At 49.8% G+C, this 13,983-nt stretch overlaps 1 protein-coding gene across 2 annotated transcripts in view; it reads left to right on the forward strand.

Annotated features, from left to right (window-relative positions):
• ASAP1 (ArfGAP with SH3 domain, ankyrin repeat and PH domain 1) overlaps positions 1 to 13,983 on the forward strand; it is a 311,284-nt gene that overhangs the window by 270,133 nt on the left and 27,168 nt on the right. For both annotated transcript variants that reach the window (XM_030304285.1, XM_030304284.1), the window contains exons 18-23: positions 448 to 634; positions 880 to 965; positions 2,542 to 2,657; positions 2,810 to 2,877; positions 4,186 to 4,293; positions 6,366 to 6,594. In XM_030304285.1, coding sequence (XP_030160145.1) covers positions 448 to 634; positions 880 to 965; positions 2,542 to 2,657; positions 2,810 to 2,877; positions 4,186 to 4,293; positions 6,366 to 6,594 — 794 coding nt within the window. The remainder of the gene's footprint in view (positions 1 to 447; positions 635 to 879; positions 966 to 2,541; positions 2,658 to 2,809; positions 2,878 to 4,185; positions 4,294 to 6,365; positions 6,595 to 13,983) is intronic.

Genomic DNA, 13,983 nt, shown 5'->3' on the forward strand with positions numbered 1-13,983 from the left:
CCTCCGTGTTCTTAACTGTTCACATAAGGAGTTGTGTCAGAAGAGTATGATTTTTTCATTGAAGCTCTGGAAACTTCACTGGTCTTTTAGAATTGTTCTTTTAAAATTTCTGTTTTCTTTGTACAATTAGGTGTATCTGATTTTAAGTAGTAAAGAGCAGATTTCTCTAGGTGTTGTCGAGGTGGAAAAAAATCCACTGTGATCTTCGTGCCCATGAATTTTGTAACTATAGATTGCCTGCACAAACACTAGTAACTATATATCAGTTTCTTCATTCTGTGATGGGATAATGGGATAAGTTGGTCTGAAACCTGGTTGGTTTAAATGCTAAAAAGGAGTATTGGGGAGTATATTTCACTTAAAGAGAACTGTTTTTCAGAAAAATGTAGAGTTTTCTTAGCTCGTAGAAAATAAAAAATGTTTATATGTTGCTTTGCTCTACTTTAGGACTGTACGGAAAGAATATATCACTGCAAAGTATGTAGATCATAGGTTTTCAAGGAAGGCCTGTTCGTCTTCATCAGCTAAACTGAATGAATTGCTCGAGGCCATCAAATCTCGGGATTTACTTGCACTAATTCAAGTCTATGCAGAGGGGGTAGAGCTAATGGAACCACTGCTGGAACACGGACAGGTAAGGCTCCACTAAAATCGTAAGATGAAAGGGAAGGTAGAAAATGACTTTAAAAGCTAACTCCTTTTATTAGAACCCTGCAGAGTGAGATTCTGATACATCGAGTGACCATGTCTAAGTCAGGACAATTTGAGAGTGGAAGGGCGCTATTAATAATTACTTCAGGGTGACTGATGTGAACAAAGCTGCTGTAGGCAAAGTAGGACATGTGATCACCTTACTTATACTCATCGTGTCCTTTTCAGGAGCTTGGGGAGACAGCCCTACATCTTGCAGTCCGAACTGCAGACCAGACCTCTCTCCATTTGGTTGACTTCCTTGTGCAAAACTGGTATGCTTTTTGTTTTCTCTGAATATGCCTTATCGTTCACACCAACCAGTCTTCTCAGTGGCCCAGATCAGATATGGACAAGCATTCAGTAAAGGCTTTGCAGGCCATGAGGTCTCTGTCGCAGCTATTCAACTCTACCTAGTGTGAGAACAGTCATAGAGTATGTGTAAATGAGTGAGCATGGCCATGTCCCAATAAAGCTTTATTTATAAAAACAAATGGAGGGCCAGATATGGCCAACAGTAGGCTATAGTTTACCAACCCTCGGCCTAGAAAGATGTAAAATCCTGTCTCTGTCCAAAACCTGCTGCATTAGGAAAGGTTGAAAGAGGGAAGACTTAACAACACGGGTCAACAGGATCTGTGAGTTTTCGTTGTTCATAAGTTCATTAAAAAACTACAGTGTGGGGGGCACCTGTTTGGCTGAATTGGTTAAGTGTCCAACTCTTCATCTCAGCTCAGGTCATGATCTCACTGTTCATGGGACCAAGCCCCATGTTAGGCTCTGCGTTGACAGCATGGGGCCTGCTTTGAATTCTCTCTCTACTTCTGCCCTTCCCCCATTCATTCACTCACTCTCTCTCTCTCTCTCTCTCAATAAATAAACCTTTTTTAAAAAGTGCTACAGGGGCGCCTGGGTGGCTCAGTCAGTTGAGCATCCAACTTCAGCTCAGGTTATAATCTCACAGTTCGTGGGTTTGAGCCCCATGTTGGGCTCTGTGCAGACAGCTTGCTCAGAGCCCGGAGCCTGCTTTGGATTCTGTGTCTCCTTCTCTCTCTGCCCCTCCCCAACTCGCACACTGTCTCACTCTGTCTCTCAAAAATAAATAAATGTAAAAAAAAAAATTTTTTTTTTTTAAATGCTACCACGTGTGTATCTGACTCAATAGCTAATTCACATTTGGGACATGCTCATGGGAGTATAATATTGAACACAGGCAGTTTGGACTTGCTGTATTCTTTAGTGGGTGGTTCTGTAAGCCACGGGATACGAGGAGGAACTGAGCTCGTCCAGAGGCGAGTGGTCAAAATAGCGAGGGGATTTGAACTCACATATGAAGAATGGTGCCTGGCACGAGCCCCGTTGTGTATGTAAATGCCCACACCTCTTCCTCAAATGTAGGACAGTGTAGTCTTTAAGAGCCTTGGCTCCGGGACAGACTGCCTTTTTTCAGATCCCTGCTTGTCACCCCCGTGCCTCGACAGTCTTGAGAGCAAGCTCTTCATCCTGTCTGTGCCCCAGCGTTTTCATTTGTGAAACCAAGGTGGTGATGGCCCGCCCCGCTGGGTGGTCGTGGAGAGTTAGTGAAGGAAGGTGCGGAAAAGCTGAGAGGCAGCACCTGTCCCACGGGAGGCACTGAAGACACGCTGGCTGTTCCTGTCATGTGGCTTAGACATGTGGGCGTGATGGTAGCGACATCGTTGTGTTTCCTGGGCTTATGAGTAGGTCTCCAACTTGACTCGGCTGTTAGCACCGAGAGAAGTGGTTAATCTGTGGCTTCAAATGCTATTATTTATGTCGCATTTAAATTATATTTGAAATTAGACTCTTTCCCGATAATACTTCATTTTTCAGTGGGAACCTGGATAAGCAGACAGCCCTGGGCAACACGGCTCTACACTACTGCAGTATGTATGGTAAACCCGAGTGTTTGAAGCTTCTTCTGAGGAGCAAGCCCACCGTGAGTGTCGGTAAGAGTGTGACCAAGCGTCTCCGTAACCAGTCCCAGCGTCCGGCCGGCTAAACCGAGACTCGCGTGTTACCTTGTAATTTGATTATTGTCCGTGGCCTCTTCAAGATACACCTTAGGTAATTATGCACGTGCCTTTGCCCCCCGTTTCAGTGAACCAGGCTGGGGAGACTGCCCTGGACATAGCAAAGAGGTTGAAAGCCACCCAGTGTGAAGATCTGGTAAGCCGAACAGAGCTGGGGGCAGGGGGCTGGGGGGCGTTGGGGGTGGGGGGCGGGGCCGGGGGGGTGCGGCGTCCATCAGACAGCAGCCGCATGGAAGTGTCATTCTCAGAGCCTGGGGACGAAATAGATCATCTTTGTGAACATTGGCTGAAGACATTCAGACGAGCACTATGGCTACATTTGAAAAAGTGGTCAAATGACAAATTTGTCACCCCCATCTGTCTTTTCAGTGCAGTTAGGGACACAGGAGCTAAAAGGCATTTGAGAGGTATTGTTACTAGACAGGCTTGTGGCTTGAGGTCCCACTTTTTATATGCCAGACCGCTAGGCGTTGTCCACAGCTCAGTAGTAAAGAATTCCTGGGGCGCCTGGGTGGCGCAGTCGGTTAAGCGTCCGACTTCAGCCAGGTCATGATCTCGCGGTCCGTGGGTTTGAGCCCCACGTTGGGCTCTGGGCTGATGGCTCAGAGCCTGGAGCCTGTTTCCGATTCTGTGTCTCCCTCTCTCTCTGCCCCTCCCCCGTTCATGCTCTGTCTCTCTCTGTCCCAAAAATAAATAAACGTTGAAAAAAAAAATTAAAAAAAAAAAAATAAAAAAGAAAAAAAAAAAAAAAAAAAAAAAAAAGAAAGAATTCCTCAGCAGCCAAAGAATTCCAAAAATTGGGCAAGTAAAGTTCAGCGTATAATGGTTTTCAAAAGGTGAAATGCATGGCTTGCCCCACCGGCCCCACCCTTTCTGATCCCGGTGGTTTTTGCTCCTCCCCCTGGGCCTTAACATAGGGTGATTCTCTTGCCCACGGGGAAGGACGACACGGGAAGGGTAAGTTCCATCCCCGTGCTTTCTGCCAAGTGTGGACTCCAGGCCAGCCGCTCTGTGTTTGTATTCTCGTGAGAAACCTTGGAGGAGACTATAGCTCTCCCTGCCCCCATTTTACGGATAAGAAAAGTGGGCCACGATTGAACCAGGATGTCTGACATGAAAGGCCTGCCTCACACTTCACTAACTCTGATGTTGCCTTCCAGCCAGGAATTTGCACTCGTGAGGCTCATTATAATATTTGAGAAAGCTTTTAATTTCAGAGAGAAGTTCCGTTATCAAAATAAGAAAGGTTCTGCCTATAATCCTTGGCAACTCCTCTTAGGCCGTCCCGCAGTAGCCCGGCCTGTAAAGTCAGAGTTTTGCCCCTTTAAGCAGCGACTGGTGATTAATTTGAAGACAGGAATAAGGTGGGATTTGCTCCGTGATCACGACACAACGGGATGTTTAACCTTTACGTTCCCGTGGTTACACCTGCTGTTACTTTCAGCTGTCCCAGGCTAAATCTGGGAAGTTCAACCCACACGTCCACGTGGAATATGAGTGGAACCTGCGTCAGGAGGAGATGGATGAGAGTGACGACGACCTGGATGACAAAGTGAGTGCCAACAGTGCCACCCGGATCCCTGCTGCCGCTCCCAGGTTTTCTGCACCACACGGGCGAGACCCCTTCCCGAGACTGTCTGGTCTTGTGACCTGAGGCCAGCATCTTGGCTTACTCTCCGATCCTTGCTGGGTGCCACAACTGTGTCAGTCAGGACTCCTCAAAAACCAGGCCCAGTAGGATGTGGTTGAAGGGAGAGGGAGAGAGAATGGAATTTATTTTTAGGAACTGACTCACATGATTGTGGGAGCCGGCTAGTTCACAATGTATAGGGCAGGCGGGCAGGCCGGAGATCCCAGCAGGATTCAATGGTGTGGTTTTAAGTGCAGATGTCCCCATCTCTTCCCAAAAGCCCTTCAACTTACTGGATGAGGCCCACCACATTATGGAGGGTAGTCCCTTTTACTCAAACTGTAATTCAAATGTTAATCCCATCTAAAGAAAATCCCTTCACTGCAGCATCTAGACTGGTGTTCAACCAGACACCTGGGTACCATAGCCCAGCCGAGTGGACACATAAAATTAGCCATCAAAACAGCTAATTAGTACATAAAAAGGTGTTACGTATTGAGGACTTAAGTATGAACTAGGCCGTGGGAAGCACGTTGCCTGTGCTACCTCACGTCGTTGTTACCAAAAGCCCACTGCAGCATTGTTATGGCCCCCATTCTACAGAAGGGAAAACTGACCCGGAGATTTTGCCGCCTAAGGTCTCAAAACTTGTACATACCGTCTCGGGACTACACCCGGTTCTGACTCTCAGAGATCCTAGCTGCCTCTGAAGGTTCGTTCATGCAGTTTTCATCAGCTCTGCATTGAGCGTTTCCTCTTTCCTGGGCAGCATTTAAGGAGTGGTCACACAAAGATGTCCCAAAGACATTCTTCACTTTGAGGAGAGATAAATTGTAACGGATGACCGTTACAATGAGAGCTTGGGAGAAATCCCTGAGATGTGTTCAGAGGACGTAGCAACCGCCTCAGCTTGGCAAGCGGTGAAGACCCTACCAAGGAAGAAGCACTGGAGATGGGTTTCTGAGAGTAGGGAGGAGCTTGCCAAGCAAAGAAGTGGGGAGGAATACATCTTTCCAGGGAGGGAGAGCAGCACGTGCAAAGGCCAAGGGGTCCTGGTAGAGCTGGAAGTCTGGGGAAGGGTTGGAAGCCCAGTGTGTAAGGTGCCTTGGAGTAGGTTTGGGGGGAGAGGGGTCTGGTGGCCCAGGTCAGGAAGCACATTATGGGCCACATTTGGCCTTTGGGCCTTATCCACAGAGATTACCTGTCAGAGGAGCCAGCTTCCCCACCGGCCCTGGCCGCCGTGTGGGAAATAGGCTGGAGCTGAAAGCAGCTGCAACACAGACCCGAGGGCTCTTCAGGAGGCCTGTGTCCTTGGGGGCTGGTGGGCACCTGCACCCGGCGTAGGGCACCCGGCGTAGGGCACTTCTGAGCTCTCCACACGGGTCCTGATGGCTCTGGGTAACCTTGAGGCTTCTGCCTTGGGAAGTTACATGGATGCCACTGCTGTCACCAGGAGTGCAAACACAGGGGACACCCTTATAGGCAACTGAAGACAGTTTTGAATTGGAGAGGCCGGGCTTGGACCCACAGGTCTGAATCGTCAGTATCAGGCGTCACTCCGGGCCACGGCGTGGAGGCTGCTTTCTAAGGGGACGTAAAATGAACAGGGAGGCAAGCACGGAGGACTTCGACTTGAGAGGGTTGACCGGGGAAGGAACACGGTGTAGAGACAACACTCAGGTGGGAAGCAGTGCCGTGCTGGCAAAAGTAACCTGCACAGGCAGGCATCTGTTCATTAAAGGTTGCGTCCGACTGTGACCTTAGGCTTCTGAACGCTTGCAGTCGCTAACCAGTGCCTCCCTGATGTGACCCTGCTGATGGTGAGCAGGGAATCGGGTGCGAGGTCTGCATCCTTCTCTTGTTGCTGGGTGGCGGCTGACCTCGGAGCACACAGAGAGGCACAGGAACCTGTGCACCTGTGCACCAGGCACAGCGGAGCCTGGAGTGTCGTGCTCGGTGAGTCCTTGCCCACTGCGCTGTTCTGTCCTCCGCAGCCGAGCCCCATCAAGAAAGAGCGCTCACCGAGGCCTCAGAGCTTCTGCCACTCCTCCAGCATCTCCCCCCAGGACAAGCTGTCACTGCCAGGGTTCAGCACCCCGAGGGACAAGCAGCGGCTGTCCTACAGCGCCTTCACCAACCAGATCTTCACCTCCGCAAGCACAGACTCGCCCACGTCACCAACCACAGAGGCACCCCCGCTGCCTCCGCGAAACGCCGGGAAAGGTACGGACTTTGAGAAGGGCTTTGTGACTCCATCCTCAAAGCTAGTGCAGCCTCGAGGTAAAAATCGCAGGGTGCATCTGTGTGGTAGAGTATGGAACGTGACGTCAAGGACAGCTCGAAATAGGGATCTTACCATTTGCTATAAGCACCAACAGTAAAATAGTGTTGTGGGCATGCCTCATGTGTTGTGCTGTACTCGTCTCACAACAGTCCTGTGGGGTATGTGCTCTTGTGCCCGTTTTATAGATGAGGAAACTGAGGCTTACAGAGGGAGAGTGGCTTGCCCAAGGTCACACAGCCGGTAAGTAGTAGAGTGGAGATTCAGTCCAAGGCCCACCTGGCACCAAAACCTGGGCCCTTTCCTGTCTGCTGTGGGGCGGGATTGCAGTTCTTCTCTGAACAGTTACTTTTCTCTGCACTAAGATGTCTCTCTTCTGAAGATGTTGGTAGTTACGAAGCCCATCTCGTTCTGTGCTCACAAAAATGAGGTGGGTGCTACGGTTGCTGGCATCCGGCAGACAAGGGGACTGTGGTGCAGAGATGTGGGGTAATGGGCCTCTCGTTCTCAGATATCTGTGATTCTTGCCCGGGTCGTATATGACCTGAGCCCACACTCCTATGATTTCTGATGAGGATTGTTTTTCCACAAGACCCTACCTGGGACGAATCTTACCCAGAAGAGGGTTGCTGCGGAGAGAGCGTTGTCAGATGTCTCCACCGGGCTAGCACCGAGGGCTAAGGGTCCACTGCCCTGTTCCGTAGCAACAAAGCATATGTCCTGTATGTTGAATCCACAGAGAGTGCTCTGCTCTGAATGTCCGTGCATTCCCACCTGCGCGAGGACACACTGAGACACAGAAATGGCAACATTAAAGGGTCACCCCAGCCGGGGACAAATTGAGCGCTATAGTATAGCTTTGGGTTTGGTCTCAGCCAGTAAATCCAAGTGCACGATTCTCCCTGTGTGCTCAGCTCATGCTAACACAGGTTCCAAAGGGCCTCTCCGTACACAATGCCATGCCTCTTTGAATCACACTGGGGCTATTTTCTGAGAAATGTGAGCTTTATTCAGAACAGCATTTTTTCAGAGCTCATTCTCCATTGAAATAGTGTTATAAATGGGAGCTGTGTTCTTAGACCCCAAATGGCCTCATAGATCATAAAATAATGGAGAAAAGTTAAAATAAGGTTTTGGCATGAACAGGACCCATCAAAGATAACTAGTGATCGTAACGTAAGAGTAACAGCATGCATGAGCCAGTGTTTCTTTTACCATTCCATACATTGTACTAGAAGGTATATAAATAAGGCATCGGAATCCATATTGAAACACTGACATCTCAAGTTGCGGATCTGTTCTGCACTGTGAGAGTACTATGTTGCTGCCCACCTCTGGGTAATGAGATTTCCCCATCAGAGTAGCAATCTCCTAAGATTTCTGTACCCAAAGAAGACCACGAAAAACCTCCAGACCATTCTAAAATAATCAAAGAAATTACTCTGAATGTGTTCATATCCCTGATTGTGGTTACCCATGTGGTAGTGTTGACCTATCTAGATAGATAGGACGGGTCCGCACCTGTTGAGGGAACCTCCAAGTAATGGAGAATCTTGAAAAAAGTCTAAAGGAGAGGACACCAGAGTCCTGGGGGCCAAGAGACCACCTCACCTCCCTTCACCCCTTCATGTAATCTCATCTCAAGGGGACACAGAAACCCACAAAATAACACTATCTGACTTGACGCCAAGCATCTGTCTCCTGCCTGGAATAAATTCTATCTAGCTCTTTACCAAAGGCCCGGAAGACAAAGACCAAATGTGTTAAGTGATCCAGCTGGTAAAACAAGGGCTCGGAGACTTGGCCGTAGCCACCATGGTCAGCTCTGGACCGGCTACACTTCCCTCACGGCCCCGCCCCAGAACTCCCAACACTGAGAGCAGAAATCCCCCTGTGCTGGAACCTGAGTGTTCCTCCAGGCTGCTCATAGTGGGACGTCGGATGCAGAGAGAGCCAGGCAGCAGGGGCTCCCCTGGACTTTACGCAGGGGAGCTGTGCCCCGCAGCCAGCCTGGCTCATGGGCCCCCACATTTGGAAAAGTGACCATGTTTAGAATGGAGATCTTAGAAGACATTGTTGAGGGTCAGCTGACGCTCTGTGCAGAGAGAATTCTCCTCTGTTTTATGGCCCTTACATTTTTTTTTTTTTTTCAGTTCATTCTGTTGAACTGGTAGAACCATTTGCACGAAAACAAGGACGTCTTGAATCTGTCGTTTGGTTGCTCATTTTCCACGGAAGTGATGTCGAGGTCTCTGCTTGTGGCAGCGGCCATTTCCACACCGTGAATTTAGGGCTCTGGTGGATGGAGGCTTCCAGTGAGGCCTAGTGGACACTCATGATCCAGTCCCCGCTAATAAGAGGAGTACAGAGGGGAAGAGGAGAGAGAGTTAGAATTCTGAGTCCGCGCAGGAATATTTTCCAGAATCTGCAGCTGCCTCATCAGAACGCGAGGCAGTGTGACCTCGGTTGCCGTCCAGCAAAGTCTCCTTGTGCTCGAGCAGGGCTGCAGTTGGAGTGGGAAGGCTCAGCAGTTCAGAACCCCAAAGTCGCCACTCTTAAGCCTTAGACAGACACATTTTGCTGCCTAACCTCTTCAGACCTGTGAAGCCCAGCAAGTTTAAGTCAAAGCTGCAAAAATTGATTTATGCAGAAGGCACTCCCTCGTGATCCACACCTGCCCCCCACTTTACGGTTAGGTCTATTAAGACTGGAAATTCTTCCAGCTTGCCAAAGTTAGGTCTTTCATCTTTCAGCTAAAATTAATGTCCTAGAATCTGGATTTCTGAGAGCCGGAGGGAGCTGAAAGGTGATCGCAGTCCGCAGCCCATCGTACAGCTGAGAAAACTGAGCCCTGGGAAGGGTGAGGAGCTGATCTGAGATCCACACAGTGGCTGTTAGAGGATAGAAAGTAAAAGATGGGCCTTAAGCCTCATCAAACCAGACCTTCTAGTGTCTTCCTTTCCACACTGAGGCAGGCCGTCAGTCACTGCCTTGCGTGTCTCGTGGACTTGCCCTGAGAATCCAGTGAGACAGTGTGTAGGGAAAGCATTTGGTAAAAGGCAAAGCTGTGAAGTCCCATGAGAGGTGCCCCTGGGACTGTCCGGCCGTGACCACAGACCTCTCTCGGGCACAGAGGACGTGGTGAGCAGCATGGTGCCGTGCTTGTGCTTGGCTGGTTGGTTGGTTGGTTGGATTTAACTCTGTTTCTAAGTGGTTTTAAGCTGTAGAACCACGGTTTTCTTGCATCGTACAGTTCCACATCTTTTACATAACAGGGACACAAACCGGAGCTGACGCGAGGCGTTATGCAGGCTAATGAGAGGTATGGGAAGCATCTAGCCGAGCGCCTGGCACAGAGTGAGTGCCCCGCGAGGACACTGCTGCTCACACCACAGCCACTCCAGCTCCTCGGCTCTAAAAAGGCTCCTCTGGGGAGAAGGAAGCCAGGGTGACGTCACCCAAGTCCCATAAGTGAGCAGGTGTTCTGACGCGAGCCTGGTACAGTGCAGGTGCCTTGTGCTCAAGGAGAGGCTTTGTCAAGTAAATGATCAGTGAATGCTAAATCTGACCTCAGGAAGCTTGTTTGAATTACTTAAAAGAACTAACTTTCCAAAGTTTGAGAAACACGTACCGCTGATGTTAATCATGGCTTTCTCCCGTCTGCTCACGGAGTCGGGACCCTAGAACCCGGCATTCCGTAGCCCCTGTGAATGTCGGGTAAACACCTGTACGACTTCGTGCCATTGCACTGACGCACGGACCCAGCAGGCGGCCAGCACAACACGGAGCATGGGGCTGGCAGGCCGAGGGTCCCAGTGGGCACTCGCTCCTGGGTGCTCACGTCAGAGTGGCAGACCAGGTGCCCCCTCTGCCGTCAGCTCAGGTGAGGACACTCAGCACCCTCGCGAATGCCAGAGCAGAGCTCGAGAGTCACGCACTGTCTAAGGCACATCAGCCTGTAGAGCCGCACTGCGGGGGCCTGGGCAGCCGTGAGCCCCTGGGGGGCAAACCTCACTTCCTCCTCCTCCAAGAAGCCTCTTTCCCTTGGGCCACCCAAGAGACGGGGCCTCTTCCACGAACATGTAATCCTCTCCCAGCCCTGGGCTCTTTTTAATATTTAGCTGATCTTGCTGGGCTCCAGATTCTTCACGTGAGAAACAGGATTGGGTGCCTGCCTTGTTGGCTCACTGCTTGGAGACACGAAATAACGTTCATAATGACGAGCGCATAGCAGGTGCCCGTCAGACCGGGATGCTTTTGATCGTCCTGCATGCGTTCGGTTCAACACATGTTCTGGGCCCTGGGAATTCAGCGAAGAAGGGAGCGAAGGCCGCGAAATGTGGCCTGTGCCGCGTTGGAGGAGGAGGGCCAGGGAAGTCTTCGGTCGCTGTGCTGCAACACAGGGGCTGCGAGTGAGCTGTCCTTGCCCCTGGCACGGAGCAGGTGTGCTGAGTCAGTACTTTTGAGCAAATAAACAGCAGGATCGGTGAAAAGCTGTCCCAGAAATGTGTGGCCAGAGTCAGGAGGGGACAGGCCACTAACATGACACCAGATATCTTGGGCGTGTGTGGTTGACTTGCTGAAAGTCTACAGAACGCATGTGGCATTAGGCCCCAACATGGTGTGTGAACGTCTTAGACCACATTCCTGCGACTTTTCATTTGAGGTCTGGAGCAATAATCAGGGCAGAGAGGAGGTGTCCTCAGGACGTGAAGGTGGCCTGTTGTCATCAAAGTGCATTGCAGGGTGACTCCAGCTTGCCTAGGAATTATTTTCCTAGTAGCAGCATTATTCATATATTGATGACTTTACAGTTTCCTCAGTGGTTTTTTTTTTCTTAATCTCATGGGAAGATAACCATTTGAGTGGCTCCGTATTGAACCTTTCCACGGGCTGTCATCCTTCATCCATGTTGGATTTTTTAAATTTTTTGGCCTGTTTTATCAGTCTCCCCTGATCCTTTTGAAAGCGTGGCACATCTATCTGTCCCCTGCCACTGGCCACGTTGCAGGCCATGAGCGTGTCCGGGATTTTTTGCCCTCAGCAGTGGCCACTGGCACAGGCTCACTGACTAAAGTCACCTGACCGCCAGGTGTGGAAAGGGAAGCAGAGGGAATCTTTGTTGTGCTTCTTACGTAAGGAGATGTACGAGTAATTGTTAAAGAACCACCCTCAGGCCCTTGAATCCAGGTACTATCCTGTTTTTATTGGTGTTCTGGAAGGAGATTGAAGGATGGAGAATAGCTAATGCCGTGTTGTACGTAGCGCAGTATCATGGCTGACTTGTACTGCTGTGCCGGGGTCCCGCCCAGCCCTGTCGCTGACTGCGCGGCCTCCCCGCATACTCCCCTGCACCTTGCCGTGCCTCTGTTTCCCCATTTGAGTGTGAGGATAATAGTGCCCTCCTTATGCACACAGGGTCCTTCTTGATATAAACACATGTGTCTCCATCTTTTTTTTTTTTTTAAGATTTTATTCATTTTTAAGTAGTGATACCCAACGTGGAACTCGAACTCACAGCCCCAAGATTAAGAGTCACATGCTCCACCAACTGAGCCAGCCAGGCACCCCTGTCTACTTTTGAAAGTAGCAACTGTTAACTGTTCAGCTCTATACCGTGAAAAGCATTTGTCTTGTCCAGAGTTGTGTAGATAGAATTTCTGCTGTTAGCACTTACTGTGTCTGGCATGGCATGTTTAGAATGTGTACCTTATACTTCTGTAGACAGTGTTCTCAGAAATTGTCAAGACAATTTTGAAAGCTGTCTTCTGGGTCTTGTTTTCTTACTTGAAATTTCAAGGCTGTGCTTGCATTTGGCCTTCCAGCATGGCAGACCTCTATATGTCTTGTTTTACTAAAAACCAAATGTCCATGTAGGACAATGAAAAAGCATCCTCCTAATTTGTGCCATGAATTATTTTCATACAGTTGTATTGACTGTTCAGAATGGGCCAGGCACTGAGAGACATGAAGACAGCATGAATCTTGCCCTGAGGGACCTTCCAGCCTGAGAAAGAAGAGAAAATTGAGCTGTAATGAAGCGTAGATATTAAGTGCCATTTAGCTTTGTGGAAGGTCACAGGTAGAAGCAGTTGCCCCAGGGCAAAGGGGAGGGGTTAGAGAAGGCTCTGGATGAGGTTCCATTTGAGCAGACCCTTCACAGATGGGGTGCAGAGGTGAGGAGGGAACACAGTCAGCCCAAGGTTCTGGCCAGGGAAGACGTGGGGTCGTTCACAGGAGGAGAGCAGGGTACCATCAAGGATGAGCGCCCGGCCTCCAATCACATACAGCCAGATTCGTGTCCTGTGCCTGGCCAGTTTCCTAAACTCTCTGAGCCTTGGGTCTCTGCCCCTTTTTTTTTTTTTAATGTTTATTTTTGAGAGAGAGCAGAGGAGGTGCAGAGAGTAGGAGACCCAAGCCGAAGCAGGCTCCAGGCTCCATGCTGACAGCAGAGAGCCTGAACCGTGAGATCATGACCTGAGCCGAAGTCAGACGCTTAACCGACTGAGCGACCCAGGTGCCCCTGGTCTCTGCCACTTTATAAGGCGAGTTCTAGATAATGTGTATAAATCTCTCCTGAGTGTTAGGTCAGACACACAACACTCAGGAAATGGTAGCTCTAGAGAATTTAGGAAATGTAGAAGGAGGTTTGAAAAGCATGCCAACGGTGAATTTAGGAATGGGTTTTTGTTAAGAAACAGATTTTAGGTGTACATGAATGGCTTTTCAGAGGCTAAGTGGATTCATTTCCTTGTTGTTGAAGATAAGAGCCCTGTCTGGTGAGGTTTCATTTAAACCGTCTCTGTAGTCCGTGGATGTACTATTTTCCCGTTAGGGGGCTTTGGCGAACAGAGGAAATACCAGTTCGTGGGCGGATCTCAGGAAATAGCTGCAGGCTTTTGGGAGTGTGAGTGGTTGGACCCTCGACCTAGAACAAGGGCTTTGCAAACTGCCCAGAGTGAGCATAGCGGCTTCGAGATGGATAGGGACCTCACGTGCGAGCTTCCTGAGCTCTGGCCGTGTGCCGGCCACACGTCCGAGGTACAGACCCCATTTAGGGCCTCCCCGAACTGATGACATTGAGGTACTCATGACAGCGCAGCCCCCAGGAGTCCAGCAGGCGCCACTGGAGCTGAAGGCACAGCACAGCGTCCGAGCAGAGAGGCCCAGAGGGCTCGTGGCTTGTGGAGCAGGGCCCCCGCCGTGCAAACTCTCAAAGAGCTGAGTGAGTTGTCTCCTCTGAGAAAGACCTTCCAATAACTTCACTAACCTCACAGTTATTTATAGCAGTTTTGGAAGCTTTTTAGAGCCATATTTTTAAGAAAAAAGAA

The sequence above is a fragment of the Lynx canadensis genome, chromosome F2 (genome assembly GCF_007474595.2).
Source record: "Lynx canadensis isolate LIC74 chromosome F2, mLynCan4.pri.v2, whole genome shotgun sequence".
Taxonomy (NCBI): domain Eukaryota; kingdom Metazoa; phylum Chordata; class Mammalia; order Carnivora; family Felidae; genus Lynx; species Lynx canadensis.